General features: G+C 34.2%; 1 protein-coding gene and 1 non-coding gene across 2 annotated transcripts; one reads left to right on the forward strand and one right to left on the reverse strand.

Moving 5' to 3' along the window:
- The first annotated feature begins 127 nt into the window (after positions 1 to 127).
- On the forward strand, positions 128 to 10,692 carry LOC114314627 (uncharacterized protein At5g01610). The gene is made up of 3 exons (XM_028261098.2): positions 128 to 542; positions 2,048 to 2,102; positions 10,161 to 10,692. The coding sequence occupies exons 1-3, from the start codon at positions 456 to 458 to the stop codon at positions 10,529 to 10,531; spliced, it is 513 nt and encodes a 170-aa protein (XP_028116899.1). The 5' UTR covers positions 128 to 455; the 3' UTR covers positions 10,532 to 10,692.
- A 3,806-nt stretch (positions 10,693 to 14,498) lies between these two features.
- Positions 14,499 to 14,569, reverse strand: TRNAG-GCC (transfer RNA glycine (anticodon GCC)). The gene has a single exon. It is a non-coding gene; the product is annotated as a tRNA-Gly (tRNA).
- Between the last annotated feature and the right edge of the window lie 4,439 nt (positions 14,570 to 19,008).

The raw sequence follows: 19,008 nt of genomic DNA on the forward strand, positions 1-19,008 counted from the left end.
TTTTATAATAATTGAGGGACCACAATGTAATGAATCCTAACAATAATTCTTGGTTGTGCGGTGTGAGCAAGGAAATTATTCAATATTTTAGTAGTACCACATGTTTGTATTTTTTTATTAATTATAATTTAATATATTCTTTTATATTTTTGAATCACCTAACACAATACTTTTTATTTTACTTCCTCAACCAATCATAATATATCTCAACCAATCATAATATATGATGAAATACATCTGTCTACCCTCTGGATTACTGAATAATTATCCGTGTGAGTTCTACCTAACGGAGGAACAAAATTAATGACAAAACCAGAGGCTGAAAAGTCGCAGAGAAGAATCTCTCTCTCTATCTCTGTTTGATTTTCCCAGCAATCTTTGCTCAATCTTGAGAGAGATACACTATACATACACATATACTATAGAGAGAGAGAGAGAGACGCGCGCACACACAAATGGATCAGATATTGAACAAGGTCGGATCCTACTGGATAGGTCAGAAAGCCAACAACGAGATCGACTCAGTCGGAGATGACATCAATGTACTCTCTCTCTCTCTCTCTCTCTCTCTCTCTCTCTCACACACACACACACACACACACACATCAATTATGGTGATCTGGTCTTAAAGTTGTTTCTTTGATTTGGTTTTCCCAATCTGGAGCTAAGGTAGGGTTTATAAGATTGATCTTGTAGACTTGGGAAATTTTGGGAATTTGATTTGAAGGAATTGACCATGGAGCTTGAAATGACCTAAAATACTGTAGTTATAATTGAATAGGTGGTTTTTATGCCATAATTCTATCCTTCTCAGTAAATTTCTTTGTTATTGCTTTCTTCGTTTAGTTTATGCTCGAAATTGTTTAAAGAAGTAATTTTCACATTCAATTTTTAGGGAAAACTACTTCATTAGTGAAATCTCCGTACACACCTTACCTTAGCCTTGTGAGTTGGGTTTAGTTGTATATGAGTTACACATGATTTAGTGAGAAATGGTGAGAAAGAGAATTCATTTCCCATGTTTAGGTTGAGTGAAAAATGGTTGTAAAATATTTATAATACCAAAATTGCCCAATAAAATGCCGAGGAAGGCAAAGGAATTCCATTCATATCCCCTTCTCATGCAAACGGAGTGTTAGTATAAAGAAATCTATTAAAGGGCAAAAAATTGAGATTAGTTTTTTTGTTCCTAGCTGGTGCAATAAACCCATCAGGAGGGGGATTGACACTGAAATCTATACTACCATAGCAATTCAGAAGCTTTTGAGGATTGCTTAAATATTTATTTCAAAACACTGTTGCAACTTGCAAGTGATTTTTGAAATTCAAAGGAAGCTTTTATTTACTTCTTAATCTATTTGGGTATCGCTGTAATCTCACAGCTGTTTAAGGTAACAAAGGTTTAAGCTTTATAAAAATGAGGATCGTTTCCGCTTTCTACATGTTTAGTATTTTTTTTTTTTTTTTACAAACTTGAGCCATTTAAATTTCAAGAGTGACTAGTCAAGGTTCTTGATCATAATTGGTTATTAACCAAAATAATATCAAAGGGTGCATGAACCCTTGTGAACATTGCCATACCCATATGGTGTTTTTATTGGGTCTTTATGGCTGGTTGGGTTGCAATATCTTTGTAAATAAGTAACAAAAGTTTGCCATCTTTATTTTCAGAGATTCTTGGAGTGAGAGAAGAATTTAAGATGCAGTTTAAGCAATGCACAATGATGCTCTAGGACGTGTATAGTTTGTTAAGGCTTCGCATTGGATGTATTACAGAATGCATAGACTGTGACCAGATAGTAAAAAGTATAGGCAGTTTCTCCAAAACATCTTAAATGATTTAGTGCATGCAATGATAAAGTAATTTTGATAGCCGAGGGAAAAGATAATTAACTCTTTTTATTCTTCTAGAATTACTCGTTAGTCCCACATTCAGTACTTATTTTCTAATGTGTATGAGAAGCATGTGTGTTCTTACATTTGGTTTTCGCAAGCTTATTATAACATTTTATTTCAAGTTGATACTGACCTTTATTCTTATAATTAGTCATTGTCAACTAGCATTGAAGGAGGAGCCAAATGGTTGGTTAACAAACTCAAAGGTTTGTTTTTCTTCTGCAATATTCCCTTCCGTCTGCAATATTCAAAAATGGTTTTTAAAATTGAACATGTCATTTCTATGAGTAATGTCAGAGATCTTAAAAATTTTATCAAAGTTTTTATCAAATGTTTCACATGGGTGTGAGACTCACTGTACGAAATTAATGTACATGTAACCATAATAATAATGCGGAATTAAACTTTACAGGATCTTGAATTCAATACAACTCAAGAATAAAACGAACATACTTTTGTCAGCCATTGAATTAGAGAAGTTGAGAAAATGCCCCTAATAGTTGAACTTTTAATTCTTGGCTCACCTTCTTCTCTCTCTCTCTTAATTAAGATGACTATAAAATTTAGAGTGATGAAAAAATACTCATAATATAAAAGGGGAGTCACCCATCTTTATATAGATGAGAGAAGAGGGTCAGATAAACTCTATCAGAAGAATTCCTATCTATCAAGATTTTCTTCTTATCTTAGAAGAGTAATTATATTTAAATTTTAATTACTAAACTTTATCTCAAATATTGGCTTTATCTAATTGTGGAGTACAAATAAATTAAAACATGTAGATATATGTAGACTATTGGGCCACACTAGAAAATAAATCCAACATTCTCCTACTTGGCCCATTAAGTCGATTATGATACAATTATGAGTTTTTCCAAAAAATATGCAATTTATAAAATTTTTGACTCATTGGATTCCACACTAAAATTTTTGACACGTGATCACGAATTTTAAAAATAGCCAATAAGTTCAGATATATTAGAAATTATAATCCTGTGATTAATTCATATCACCAATATGACATTTATGTCATATTTCCTTCTATGCACTACACCATCGATAACCTTCACCAACCCAGTCCATTATTGGAATATGTAATTATTTGCCTAAAAAGCCTCTGTAATTTATCTTGTTAAGACATTTCCTGTTTATCAATATTCAAATTAGGGGTGAGTAGCGGATATACCGATCCGCCAAAACTGACCGAACAGAACCGATGCGCCGCATTTTGAACGGATGCGTGATGACGAACGAACGGCTGCGAATTGATTTTCTCCAATTTGGTAGATGGATGGCGGATTTGAGATTCCTTTGGCCGCAACCGAACCGCCAAACCACGAGCACCCCTAGTAATTTATAAGATTTTGTCTTTTCAGTTTGTTTAAATATTCTGTTTGTGTTTTCAATTAAAAAAGAGTTTAAATATTCTGTTGAAAAAAGTTTTCAATTTGAATATCTTTTTTGAATTAAAAAAAATAAACTTATTATTTATCTATATTTTTTGGTTTTTAAATCTATCTTTAAAAATAATAAATAGAAGATATGATATATGCTGGTTGGTTTTTGTTTTCAAAAACAGATATAGATGTAACAATACAGAGACATACAATCTCTACTATTGTTCTGTTCATGGTTTTGATGGTTTGAATTACTTTTATATTTTAAGAACCACATATTGTAATACTTTATGTGGATGAAGCATGCTGTGATTGTAATATGTGGATGAGGCATGCAGTGATTGTGATATTCTAAAGTTTCAAACTTTCTTGCTTTGGATGAGGCATGCAGTGATTGTAATATTTTTTTAAGTCATTGGTTGTAATACTTTCTTCTTTTTTTTTTTTCTTTTTTTTTTGAGGAAATGCACGAGTTGAATTATGTTGAAAATTTATAAAATTTTAAACCGCCAAACTGATTCGCATCCATCTGCCAAACCGCCAAGCCGCTCAATCCACATCCGCCGGATTGGCGGACGGATGCAGATTGATTTTCTCCAATCCGTCAATTTGACGGACGGATGGCGGATTGGAGGTTCCGTGGCCGCAACCGACCCGCGCTCACCCCTAATTCAAATTAATGTGTACACACACTTTTAGAAACCGGAAAAATAGAAACAAAATTATTATTGCTCAAATAGTGTCAAATAAAAAATAAGCACTCAAGATTATCCATACACATCATGGGTTGCTTAAAAGACCCATCCTAATAACATGCTCTTTGTATGTCTTTGGTGGCAATCCCTTTGTGAATGGATCAACAATCATAAGAGATGTGCTTAAATTTTCAATTAATACTAGTTGTTTCTGAACTTTTTCTCTAACAATTAAGTACTTTACTTCCATGTGTTTGGAACCACTAGAGTACTTTCCATTCTTAGAGAAGAAAACTGTTGCGGTATTGTCACAATATATTTTCAGTGGCCTGGCAATTGAGTCAACAACACCAAGTCCTGCGATGAATTTCGCAACCATAAAGCATGATTTGTAGCCTCAAAGCATATGGAATGTCGTTCATTTATTTTCTTTCCAAGTCATTCCTTGGACACTGTTTTTCACTTAATTTATCACCCTTCATGATAGGTGCATCATCGACTGAACAAAAGTGCATATTGAATCTCTCCAAAACACGATAAATATGTTCTTTTTAAAATAGTCCTAGCAATCCTCAAGATCGATCCCTAATGATCTCTATGCCAATAATATAGTTTGCCTCACCCATATCGATCATTTTAAAGTTCTTTGAGAGATATTTCTTGGTTTCATGCAATAAGCCAAGGTCATTACTAGCTAGCAAAATGTCGTCCGCATATAGCACCAAAATAATGAACTTGCTCCCACTAACCTTCAAATATATGCACTGATCAATTGCATTTTCCTTAAATCCGAAGGAGGTAATGGTATCATTAAATCTTAAATACTATTGCCTAGAAGCTTGTTTAAGGCCATATATGGATTTCTTTAATTTGCAAGCTAAATGTTCTTTACCTTTCTTTGCAAATCCTTCTGACTGCTCCATATAAATTTCTTCATCCAAATTCCCATTTAGAAAAGTAGTTTTCACATCCATTTGATGCAACTCTAAGTCATAATGAGCTACGAATGCGAGGATGATTCTAAGCATGTCCTTTTTAGATATTGGAGAGAAGGTATCTTTATAGTTTATGCCTTCTTTTTGAGTAAAACCCTTGGCAATAAGTCTGGCTTTAAATCATTCAATATTGCCTTTTGCGTCGCGCTTGGTCTTGACGACCATTTACGCCCAACCTTTTTACAATTATTAGGCAATTCGACGAGATCCCAAATACCATTCTATTTCATGGATTTTAACTCTTCATTTATAGCATTGACCCATTTAGTAGAATTATCACTATTCATGGCTTGTGAAAATGAGACTGAATCTTTGTTAATCCCAATATCAAAATCAGATTCATGTAGATACACCATGTAATCATCTGGAATGGCAGGCTTTCTTTCCCTTTGAGATCTTCTCAGAACTGCCGGTTGTGGTGGTTCTACAATATTTTCAATAGTGGTATCTCTATGAAGTGGTGAAACAGAAGGTGGTGAAGGATTTTCATTATTTTGTTCGTTTCCCTTAGCCAGTGGAATAGTCGGAGGAACAATAATTTTTCGATAAGGGTCAAATGTTGGCACATCCACCCTAATTTCCTTGAAATTCACCGCTCGTGTTTTCTCACTCCCACTATTTCACCATTCTCTAGGAATCTAGCATTACCAGTCTCCACTATCCTCGTACTGTGATTAGGACAATAAAATTTATACCCTTTAGACTTGTCTGGATAATGAATGAAATATTCATATATTGTTCTTGAGTCCAACTTTTTCTTTTGTGGGTTAAAGATTCTTGCCTCTGCTGAACAACCCCAAATATGTAAGTGTCTCAAACTCAGTTTCCTACTAGTCCACGACTCAAAAAGAGTTGTTGGGACCGCCTTACTAGGAACTCTATTTAAGATATATATTGCAATCTTTAAAGCTTCACCCCACAGTAAAATGGGTACAATTGAGTAACTTAATATACTCCTAACCATATTTTTAAGTGTACGATTATGCCTTTCAGTAACTCCGTTCTGCTGTAGCGTACCTGGCATTGTATATTGAGTACGAATGTCTTTCTTTTCTAAGAATTTGGCAAATGGGCCAGGATTTTGGCTTGACTAATCATATTTACCATAATACTCACCACCCTTGTCTGATCTCACTATTTTAACCTTTCTATCTAATTGTCTCTCGACTTCAGTTATGTACGCCTTAAGGATGTCAATAATTTGAGATTTTTCATGAATTAGATACATATATCCATAGCGTGAGAAATTATCTATAAATGAGATGAAATATTTTTCACCACTAAGACATGGGATGTTGAGTGGCTCGCAAATATCTGTATGAATTATCTCAAGAAGCTCATTACTTCTTGTGGCACCTTTCTTGGTGTGTTTGGTTTGCTTTCCTTTGATGCAATCCACACATATCTCAAAATCAGTGAAGTCTAGGTTTTCCAAAATGTCATTCTTTACCTAATTTTTCAATTCTATTTCTAGAGATATGCCCCACTGTCTATGCCACAAGATTGAGGATTTTTCATTAATTAGACCACGTTTTAAACCAATATTCGAATGCAGAGTTACTAATGACTGTGCAAACTCATGATTGAAGGTAATTTTATATAAACCATCACATAAATTACCAGAACTAATCATTATTGAATTAAACATTAAATTGAGTTTTCCACAATTAAATAAAACTGAATATCCAACAAGATCTAATTTGGATAACAAAACTAAATTCTTAGAAATTGAAGGAACATAAAAAGTGTCTTGTAGATCCATCTGATGACCCGTATCTAAGATCAGTCGATAGGTTACTACAGCTACAACTTCAGCTTTGAGACGGTTCCCTATATAAACAAATCTTTTACAAACCTTCGGTTTTCTAGTTGAGGGGTATCCCTGCATGGAATTTGAAATGTAGGTTGTGGCCCCAAAGTCAATCCACCAAGTGTTAGATGGTTTTTCAGCAAGATTTGATTCATAACAAATAAAAGAAAATTTCTTATATTTCTTTTTGAACCAAGCCTTTCGCTTGTTGCTGTCTTTCTTCACATGTCCGTGCTTGCTACAAAAGTAGCATTTGACAGTGAAACCATTCTGAGCTTGATTTTCTTCCTTAGGCCCATTCTTTTTCTTTATAGCTCAATGAGTTACAGCCAATGCAGTTTGATGTCCTTCCTTCCTCAACCTCACTTACTCCTAAACACACATATTAGTCAACTCATTCAAACTCTACTTATCTTTATTGGTGTTATAGTGATTTTGAATGCGCCGAATTGTGATGGAAGTGAGGTGAGAATAAACTGCATGAGGAAAGTTTCATCAACTTGCATCCCTAAAGTTTTAAGCTTTATAGCTTTGTCAATTCAGCCATAATAGCGACAGTAAGTAGAGGGACGCCCGATGCAAGAGAGTGCAATGAGGTGAGAACTTTCACTGAAATAAGATAGAACATGTGACACCCCAAATATTTATTCTAAGGGTTAGGGTAACGTCACTAAAGAGTCCTTTGGTTAATAACCAAATAAGATCCTGGGAAGGTCGGAGGAGTTAATATAGCTTCCCTTCTAAGTCCAACCACCTTAGATAGCAAGCTATTTTTTTGACAGATCTTAAGAAGTATTAGCACAATGTCTCATAAGTAATGCGGAAATAGGCATAAACAATATACATATTAAAGTTTTGAAAATTATAAAGATGAACTATTGATATCACATAAGTCTTTCCTTTGGGCAAAACTTAGGTATATCTATTGTCCACTCGTCAAGAATCACTTATGTAGGTCTAAAGGTATTTATGCAACACTTTTGGGTATTCAATTTTAATCTGTCAAATTACATGAGTTACATTATCCTACCCAGTTCATAACTATTTGAAAGTGACTCTTCTTTGGGCTAGTCTCAATCTCCTAATTATAATTGCAATTGTGAATATTATCGACCTTAATGTTACACTTTTAACAATTCTTTTATGTAATTCTATATTCATAAGTTTTACAAATCTAGGCTACTTTAGCAGCTACTAAATTAGTAAACCTTATGTATACGGAACTAACTAACAATATTCTCTATTCATTAATTTGAGTTATTTGATTATCATTAATTCAATCACTATTTTAATGAAATCACTAATTATGATTTCTAGAATTTCTTTTATGTGATTGCAATTACCAATATAATAATAATAATAATAATAATAACCCTAGACGAACAAGAATATATATATATATATATATATTAAATTATGCAATATTAGAATCATGAATATCTCATATAATAGTTAATAAGAATTACACCTAATATGAATTAACCACTTCAATATTTAATATTCAATGTCATAAAATTATATCATGATATCAAATTTAAATCATGAAAATATATAAACATCAACAATATTAGGCAATAAGTGTACATAATCAGACAAGGTAAAAACATAATTATCTAACATGATATAGTCAAATAAATATATTTATTTAATAGACCGAATGATTCAACAAAATTCTAAAATTGCCTTTAGTCTATGCACTTTGTCATAACGGCAGGTAATATAAATATTACACTCAATTCAATGTCATATTATAATGATTATAAAAATTATTATTGCTAAAATTAATAATAAATCGAAGCATGCATGTTACACGTTTATCAACAGTTCTCTTTTAAATACCCTAATGCATCGTTCTCTTTTAGTTTTTCACTTAAATATGTGTACATATTGAAAACTTGTAACGAAAGGCTTTGTCAATTGCCAAATCTAATCTCTTTTTTTTGATGGGCAAAAGATATAATATCGTTAATCTTCTTTTTGATAATAAAAATAGATGCACTGTTTTATAAATAATTATAATAATAATATTCATAAATATATTATTATTCCAAGGTGTATTGATTCACAAAACTAAAGTTTTGATACCACATGTACGAAATTAATGTACATGTAACTATAATAATAATGCGGAATTAAACTTTACAGGATCTTGAATTCAATACAATTCAAGAATAAAAAGAATATACCTTTGTCAGCCATTGAATTAGAGAAGTTGAGAAAATACCCCTAATAGTTGGACCTTTAATTCTTGGCTCACCCTCTTCTCTCTATCTCTCTTAATTAGGATGACTATAAAACTTAGAGTGATCGAAAAATATTCATAATATAAAAGGGGAGTCACCCATCTTTATATAGAGGAGAGAAGAGGGCCAGATAAACTTTATCAGAAGAATTCCTATTCATCAAGATTTCCTTCTTATCTTAGAAGAGTAATTATAGTAAAATTTTAATTACTGAATTTTATCTCAAATATTGGCTTTATCTAATTATGGAGTCCAAATAAATTAAAATATATAGATATATGTAGGTTATTGGGCCATACTAGAAAATAAATTCAACACCCACACAATGTGGGTCCCATGTGGGTTCGGTAGAACTTTTGGTATAATTTTTGAGATCTCTAGTATTTTTGCATTTCTATTGTTGCTTGCTATATAAATAATTACTTGTCGGATCCATCATAATCTTGTCTGGTTTCACCAATTATAAAACTATAATCATCTCAATGTGTTGTGGGCCTTGTAGCATTAAACCATTACAAATCTTAGCAGGCAACCATTGCAAATTTCATTTGGATTGTAGCATCGGGATCACAATTCAAGTGATTTACCTCATTAACTCAAACCTGACCTCCCCAATGAAGTTTTTGTAGACTTGTAATAACTGTGGGACTTGAGAATTGTGATTTGAGACTACAGACAGTCTGTTGGAGACAAGATTTGAGAACATAACTAGGTTTTTTTTTTTTTTTTTTTCCCCTGCTGGAGCAACATATAAGATGTGATGTGAGTGATCATGAAATGAAACCTCTGATTGGCAATGACAACCACTACAGGAAAACAAAATGGAGTTCAAAGAGAATAACTTAAATCATTTTTTAAATTTTTTTCAATTTTATTTATTTATTTTGAGGAAATTTTAAATGCTTCAAGTAGACAAATGAGCTAGTTGAGTTGAGATAGTGTGGTCTGCCACTGGAGTTTCTTTGAACATGTGTGCAAAACCTAACCATTCCAAAGAAGTCATTCTGATTTAGTTTTGTCTCTACATTGTTTTTTTTTTTTCCAATTTCCCTATGACAATTTCTAGAAGTTTACATGGGTAGTATGAGCACCACGTTAATCAATGAAACATGGTTTCTTTGCAGGGAAAATGCAAAAGCCACTACCAGAACTGCTAAAGGAGTATGACATGGCAGTAGGTATCTTCCCTCGGGATGCTACCAACTACGAGTTCAATGAAGAGACAGGTAAGCTTATTGTCTACATACCCTCGATTTGTGAAGTGGGATACAGAGACAAGTCTGTTTTGCGATTGTCAACCACTGTAACTGGATATCTGGAGAAAGGGAAGCTATCTGATATAGAGGGGATGAAGACAAAGGTGATGATTTGGGTGAAAGTTACGTGCATTTCAGCTGATGGAGGAAAGCTCCATTTCACCGCAGGGATGAAGAAAACCAGGCCTAGAGATGCTTATGAGATTCTTAGAGATGGATTTAGTGTAGATAAGTTCTGAGATGGTTAGGATGTTTGAATGAGTATATTGTTGTAAGCTAGTAACAGCTGTTTTAGAGCTTTCTCAACTGTTGGTTTCTGTAGCTATAAATGTCATAATTTCGAACTATGGTATCTTTGGATTTTATTTATTTATTTATATGTGGATTTGTTGACAGTCAATTGCATACATTCCTCATCAATATTCTGATTTCTGGTTTTTTGTCTGTGTTATTAGATTCTTTAACAGAAATGTTGAGCTGGATCATGGCCATATGAAAATCAACACAGTAAATGAGGATTATAGCCAGTTTCTCGGATAGAAACTAGTTTATTTATTGAGTTATGTTAGGAATTCAAATAATCTATTAAATTTTTTATCAAATCTCTCACATGAGTATGGAGGATTCAAACACGTAGATTTGTGTGTGTCCCATATCTATGTGAGAGGTTTGATTGAAAATTTGATAGATTATTTAGGATCTAGCATTTTCCTATGTTTATTTTGAACAATTCTTAAACAGGAGTGTGTTTGCAGAAGAGAAAAGGTGCTGAGTTTTTTTTATCATTTTTTTAAATCGGGTAGTGTATGTTTGGACAGACTAGATAAGGAAAGATTGTAATCTACTTAATTTTGGGATGCATTGTCCTCGGACTATTTGGGTTGATTGGATTTGTATTCTATATTTGTTTAGTCATGTGATTAGATGTGTGGATTAGACTATTCTATTGAATTATATGTTTGTTTGGGATATTATGAAGAAGGATAAGGGGAAAATTAGTCTAAAGTCCCTCCTCCATTTTTAGTAATGGAAGAGATCCACAATATTATTTTATGATGTCTAAGGTCCTTCAACCCAATACTCATATATCACAGAGAAATTTGACTCTCTCACATCAAACCTCATTTCTCTCTCTCTCTCTTCTCTATTTCATTTCTCTCTCTCTAAATCCAAACCAGAGCATAAACTTTGGGTTTTTGGAGAGCAGTCCAGTTCTGCACGGAAAAGCAAGCTTGTTGATATGTAGATAGAACAAGCAGCGAGTTTCCCGTACAGAAAACCATATGTATACATCATTTTATAGTACTCAATTTACCAAAATTCATTAGCAATGGATGCAGAATTTTGGATTCACTTTACTCTGAACAAGAAATAGAGGTAGAGGAAATTGAATTTTTCGGCCATATTGAACCAGAGTTATTTGCGTCAAATCATTCTATACATTTCCCTTGCCAGATAGTGGCCTTATGAATGAGCAAGTGATTCTATTTACATCTTTTCATGATATTTCTTCGTTGGACTTTTGATTACAATATTGGCATCTAGGGCTTGATTTGATATTTGGGTCAAAATCATAAATCTAAATTTGAGCTCAAAGGCCATTTAAATTATGATTTATGTTGTAAATAAGACAAATTTATGTGCATATACACACCAAAAGACATGTCAGAGGCTTGCAACACATAATACATGTAATTAAGTTGTCAATCTTTGGATCGCAGATCAAGCGTTTTTTTTTTTGCTACTTATTGTCAAAGATATAGCTATGGACATACCCTCAAATTTGGAGGCTCGGAGACATATTTCATTCTTCGCTACATCTCTCTTTATGAATATACCTAGTGCTCCTAAAGTGCGTAACATGTTGTCATTCAGGTAGATACTATTTTGTATTATTTTCCTTTCTTTGTGATTTGTGGTGGTATGTTGTTAGTTTCCTTAATATGTATTTGTCATCTTTTGCATGTTCAATTTGTAGAAAGAAAGCAATTTAATAAGAATTACCTTTTTTTAACATAGAAACTGTTTCCCAACCAAGATCAAGTTATGCTCTTGGCATTTGTCCAAATCAGATAATTTATTTTTGGAAACCAGAGAATTTCATATATATTTTTGAACCAACCCAATTCTCTGAAAATTGGTCAAAAACATAGAGAATTTTTTTGGGAAGCCTAGAGAAATTGGAGAGAATTTCTCTGGAAAGAAAATCTCTGGGAAGTCTAGAGAAATTCTCCGGGTTGAATATATATGAAATCATTATTTATTTTTGGAAAAATATATATGAAATTCTCTAAGAATTTCTCTGGACCAACCCAATTTTCTTTGAAATAGAGCACTAGTCCTCATTGTTGTCTAGAGAAATTTGGATTTTCTCTGTGATGTATTCAGAGAAATTTAGAATTTTTTTTGTGATATGTCCAGAGAAATTTAGAATTTTCTTGTGATTTGTGTAGATAAAGAGGAATTCTCTGGATCGAATTTTTTTTAGATCGATGTTGAGGAACCTTAGACATTATGAAAATATTTAGTATCCTTTATGCTATAAAATTTTAATATCAGGGACCTTAAAAAAAATCCTGAATGATAAATGCTCAAAAGATTTTTTTTTTCCTTTTGAATTATTTACTAAATAATAAGTGAGAGGGTAATTTTTGGGAAAAATTGGGCCGAGCTTCGAGTTGGGTTTTGAGGCCCAAAACACAGAGGACTAGGTAAAAAGGCCGTACTGAATACTCCGGCCTAAAGGGCAAGGTTACTCCGGCCTTGAGAAGAGAAAGTTACTTCGGCCCAAGGAAGAGTAAGGCTACTCCGGTCCAGAGACAACTCGGAGTTAGGCCGGCCTTAGAGTTAGTCCGGTCGCAGTATGTTCTGGGAAGACCGGTTTCGGAATTAGTCCGGTCGTGACATACTCTGGTTAGGTCAGTCAAAACTTGCTACTTGGAAGTTTGATCTAAGCACACCAGGGTTGAACAAGGGCAGCCGAAGTAGTGAGTTAGAGGAGAAGACCGAGCTAAGGATAGTTCGGCCTTCTATGTGGCTCAGCATAGCCTGTGTTATTTCGGTCTTGTGGTAGTTCGGCCATGGAGAAAACCATCCCACTTGGTTTAAGCAGTGGGGGAGGGTGTAAAAGGATAAACATTATCCTTAGGAGAATGAATCCTAGGAGGACTCTGCATGGAGAAATACAAGTCCTACTAGGATTGTGCCACGGGAAACTTATAAAAACTCACAAGCATCACCTTGGAGGAGGTAATTGAACACATTCTTTCTGAGAACTTAGAGCTTTGTCTATTTGTCAAGTTTTCTGACTTAGGCATCGGAGAGGTTTCCGGCACACACCCGCCGGCTAGCTCACGTTTGTGTTTTCAGGTAATAAAGCGACGTCGTACGGAGGAGCGTGGACTTGGTCAACAGGATTATACGAGGAGAATTATTTCTTCCCCGTACAATAAGAATATTAAATTTGAATTATAAATTTTATTTTATTTTTTTACTAAAACTTTTAAAAAATTAAATAAATAAAATATTAATAAAAATTACATAAATTTATTTCAATTTGTAGTTGAGATTTTTAAATTTTATTTTACTTTACTAAGTATAATTAATACCATATTATCAAAATAAATAATTTAATAAAGCATAAATAATTTAATAAATAAATTTATTAAGTATAATAGTATAAATAATTTAATAAATAAATTAAGTATAAATAATTTAATAAATAAATTTTATTTTTAAAAAGATATTAAATAGTAGAGGGCCAAAAATGTAATTTCACTACCTAATCCCATGGGATAGTTATCCTATGGATTGTGTCCCACCCCCATGGGATAAAATAATTCCATAAATTTGAGATTCATAGTCCGGTACAAAAAATTTCAATCAAACAACGAACTATTAGTCGGGATGAACTATTAGTCCTATATGAATCCTTCCAAACAAACACCACATTTAGGTCTTATTTCTGTTAGTATCTTCCAGCCTAAACTGATATATATGCTTTTCAGATAATCAGAAATATTCGGGATTTAATAGGCAAGAATGGATCCATCTCTGGGAAGGTTCCTCGTCATAAAAATAAAAACAAAAACAAAATTCAACTTTTCGTGGGTAAAGTAATAAAAAATGAGATTTGGAGGAGCTTTGTGTGGTCGAGTAGTTTAAAAAAGATCAAAAAAGGAAAAATGAAAGACAAAAAAAGGGTAATGCACCAGCCGGGAATCGAACCCGGGTCTGTACCGTGGCAGGGTACTATTCTACCACTAGACCACTGGTGCTTACTGGAAATTAGCTCATTTTTATATTATTTATACCAATAAATTGGAGTATAAAAGGCCACCACAGCAGTATCTATTTCCTATTTTCAGATTCTCATTCGCAGGCCCGGTGTTTCATTTTCTCATTCTGAATATTAGATGGAGCGCAGCAAAGCTAGTGCAACTCTCAGTATGCCACTAGGCTCATATGTTCTACTATTGCTTTAAAGTTCTTTTCAAGCATTAGAAGCCATTGGTTTTGTATCAGTATCATCGCCTTCATGTTAATATATAAATCTTTTTAGCTCAAAATCCAGTAAATCAGATTACTCAGGTTCAAGAACAGCGAAGTTTCTGTATAGCACTACCAAAAGAGCAGCATCATAAAAGGCTTACTAAAAAGCTCCAAATCCAGGAAATATACAAATTACAACTCCTGGGCGAACAAATCAACTATCCCGATTGATTTATCATAAGCATCATCAGATCTGAGAAGAATAAGTTTGCATAGTATGCAGTGATCACCAATCATTCTGCATATGACTTAAACCAGCATCACTATGGGCTGCAAGTTTGAGACAATGGTGCTTACGTTACGTGTTATTCAATTACTACAACCAGGGTGAAGCAATTGCTTCGAGGTTAAGAGTGTCTGCGGATATGAAAAAAGACTTTAATGCCACCTTAGTCAACTGAGCTCTCGCTGCCATTGGTTTTTTGAAAGAAGGTTTTTGCAGCCTCGTAGGTAGATCAGCAGATTGCAGCTTCAGGTGCATGGAATAGCATATCCTGGGGATCCAACCCCTCATAAGTCCTCCATATCCTTCCCTCTTGACTATACTTTGAACATCTTGAATCGAACTGCTAGAGAATCGATCACATCCACAAATTCCTTGTGCATAAAACAAGCATGTATTACATTTTAAGAAGAAAATCCAGAAGATTTTATACTCTTTCAGCAAACATGTATTACAGAACAAACATGTATTACATTTTTAAACACTTTCAGCACAGACAAAAAGAAAGAAAAAAAAAAAAAATCATGTTGCAGCAAGACAATCTGGTAAACTACGCTTCTTCTTCTGAACCAAACATAAAACCATAACACTTTCTTGGTAGCTTAATACAACTACTTTGTAATATGATATTTCTAAATTTAGATGCTCATGTGGAGAAGATTTTAAAAATTCCACTTCACAAGGAAAATATCTTGTCAATAATATATGCACATTTGTAAGAATTGGGAAGTATACAAGCTTATACCTATTAAGCCAATTCGACTCGTTTTAAAACAGCTCCAAGCTACATGGTCTGTCATCAAATTTTTATTTGCACCATTTGGTGATAAGTGGGAGGAATGTTATTCCCTTTTTAGTCCTCTGTCTTTACCTAGTTACTTTCTAACTTGAAACAATATGGAACTTCGAATAAAATAAATCAAATTCTGAAGCTAATAAAGATAGGGTAGTCCAACAATCAGTGCAGCATCTATTACATATGTCTTGCGACTCTGTGTCTTGGATTAGGATTGAGCTTGGTATGGACACTTGCCCTCCAGAGATCTGGCTACGCTTGGTTGACAAATTAGAGACTGAGACAAACTAATCAATTGATTGAGTCATCACTAGTCATATAAATTGAAAACTAGAGTGTCTAAACCAACAGAAAATTCAAGAAGCACCATAAACTCTGGCTTTAGCTTGTTTAAACTCGAGGACATCATGAGAAATTCAGATCAAAACCATTCAGCACTTTGAAATGGCCAAGAGCCTTATCCTCTCTGCTGATCACACCAAAATTTCATGGGTTCCAACAGTTACAACATCATATTATGTGTTTCAAACAATACAAACCCAACCCTTTTTCGTATTTAGTAATTTACCCAATTTCTTTCATCTCATATACAAAAGAAACTAATACAGATTAACACTATGAATGTAGTGCAAAATAAGAAAATGGGTTCATTTAAACTGAAAAAATTATTTAAAAAAAGAGTAAAAATTTGCACCTTGCGGTGCAACTGAGTTTTGACAACATCAAGAGGAGTAGTAACAGCTGCATGTCATGTATCGACTCATTGGTAATGTGAGTTCTTCACCAAGCACATTGCAAGCGCATAAGTGTGTAAGTAGCAAGGTAGGCAGAGTACATCCCTATCGCATCACTTGGGTTGGATCACTGGGCTTAATGCACGGGGTATGCTATACCACTCGTGGAATTGGCTTCTCAGGAGGATGATAAACGCCCAGTCTGTGACAAGTGGTATCAGAGCCAGCCTAGGGGTGTTGTGATTGGAACGGTACGTAGGATTTACACCAAACACCTTTATTATGGGGTCCACACCAAGGGTGGTGTCTGCATGGGACAAGTTTCCCATGGGTAGGGAAACAAACAAGCATGGAGGCAGGCAGGGTAATGTCCTCCCTAATGAGGGACATAGGGATTGGCGGTGGTAGTATGTCACATACCGACTCATTGGTAATGCGAGTTTTACACCAAGTACCTTGTAGGCACATAAGTGTCTGAGCAGCAAGGCAAGCAGGCAGTGTAGATCTCTATCATATCGCCTGGGCTAGATCCTTGGGCTTAATGCACAGGGGTACATTGTACCACTCATGGAGCCGGCCTCTCAAGAGGATAACAAGTGCCCAGGTCGTGACAAGTAGCCAATGCTCCAGCAACAACACCAGTAGTGGCATGAACAACCAAATTCTCATCCTCTCTAACACTCTCTGGTGACACCACCTCCATCAAACCCTTCTTCACCACCTCATACGTCATAAAATGCACCGCCGTGAATGGTGCATTCATCACCGCCGTAGTCCTAGAGAGACTTTTTCAACCAGTCGTATATAGAAAAGTAGACAGCATGGGTTGGTTTAGCGCCGAGACCCATGACACCGATGTCGTGGTAAAGGATGGCAGGGCCTTTGAGCTTGAGAATGGAGTCGAGGGATTGGTGGAGATTGATGGTGGATAATGGGAAGATGGGGATCCAATGACTTGTATGCGGGATTTGATGGTGTCAACTGGGAACATGACTAGGTGATCGATAAAGCCGGAGATCATGGATTGCCAGAAAATAAGGCCGTCGTGGGATGGTAGAGAGATGGAGATTTCTAGTTAAAATTTGGTGGTGGTGGTAGTGGTGGTGGCGGCCATGGTGACGGATGGTGGCGGCGATGGGATGGATCTAGGGTTTGAGCTTTGGGTCAAAAATACATTTCATTGAAAAAAATTATTATAAAATTTTAAATTTTGATTTATACCAACACAAACAAAATAAATAATAGTACTATTAATAGTCGGATATTGTTTGTCAACTTAGTTGAGAACAAAAATATAATTGGACATATTTCTTCTGTTTGCATTTACTTAACAAAATATTAACTATTATTATGTCTTCGTTTACCAAAGTTAATTATTTGAAAATGTCGTAATCGCCACTTTTCATAATATATATAAAAACATTTATGATAAGTTTGACATCAAAACCTTAATTAATATCTTTTTCAATAAATAAAATCAAGTAACTTGTTACAAAATAATCTTCCATCCTATTATGAAAGTTTAGTTTTGAAAAAATTTATAATTGAAAATGTATGATTTGATGAGTATAATGATAATCCGTTTCAATAAGTGGTATTAAATTTTATGAACTTATTTTCATGTTGAAATAGACGATATTTTTATTTTTAGACAATATTCCTATTTCTAAATGATGAACAAACAAGAATGAATGAAAAATAAGATGTTAGCCCCAATGTTTTTTAAACTTAAATATCTATTGATTTTGATTATTGACAAATATTTTGAATTTATTTTGTTATTCAAAGTTTTCAAATAAAAATAGTGCTTCATGGTTCTAGAAGTTATATGATTCTAGAATATTATTTTCTATAATTTTTGGACCTTCAAAACATGAGCATTAGCATTGGTTTGCACAACTCTATCCATGCTTAAAACAGATCTAAGGGTCGACACTAAGAACAACAAGGGTCGACACCAGAGTAAAAGCTCAAAATGCCTAAATATTCCAACAACAAGGGTCAACACCAAGAACAGCAAGGGTCGACACTAAATTTCAGACTGCTTTCCAGAAGCAAAGGTTGACACCGAGAACAGCAAGGGTCGACATTAAATTTTATAATGTAATCCAGTAGCAAAGGTCGACACCAACATTCATAAGGGTTGACACCAGGAACACCTGGAACAAAACTCAAAGAAGAAAAGAAGAGTGAACGGTCGACACCCAATTTGCAGAGGTCGATACTTGTAAAATATGGGTTTAAAAATCCAGCTATCAAATCAGAACTGGACTGACACAGCCTTTTTTGCAGCCACTTTTTCAATTTCATGTACAGAATATGTCATAATTTCTGACCTCTAAGCAGATCTTCTGGTACCACATCTTCTTCTAAGATGTTGACTTAAGAGGATGAGCATTAAATAAAAGCTCG

Source organism: Camellia sinensis, chromosome 3 (genome assembly GCF_055761805.1).
Source record: "Camellia sinensis isolate YWXY chromosome 3, ASM5576180v1, whole genome shotgun sequence".
Classification (NCBI taxonomy): Eukaryota; Viridiplantae; Streptophyta; class Magnoliopsida; order Ericales; family Theaceae; genus Camellia; species Camellia sinensis.

Coding starts and splice junctions, on each gene's coding strand:
- LOC114314627 (XM_028261098.2), top strand. CDS start 456: ATGGATCAGATATTGAACAAGGTCGGATCCTACTGGATAGGTCAGAAA. Junction 543..2,047: donor CAGTCGGAGATGACATCAAT/GTACTCTCTCTC, acceptor TCTTATAATTAG/TCATTGTCAACTAGCATTGA. Junction 2,103..10,160: donor GTTGGTTAACAAACTCAAAG/GTTTGTTTTTCT, acceptor GTTTCTTTGCAG/GGAAAATGCAAAAGCCACTA.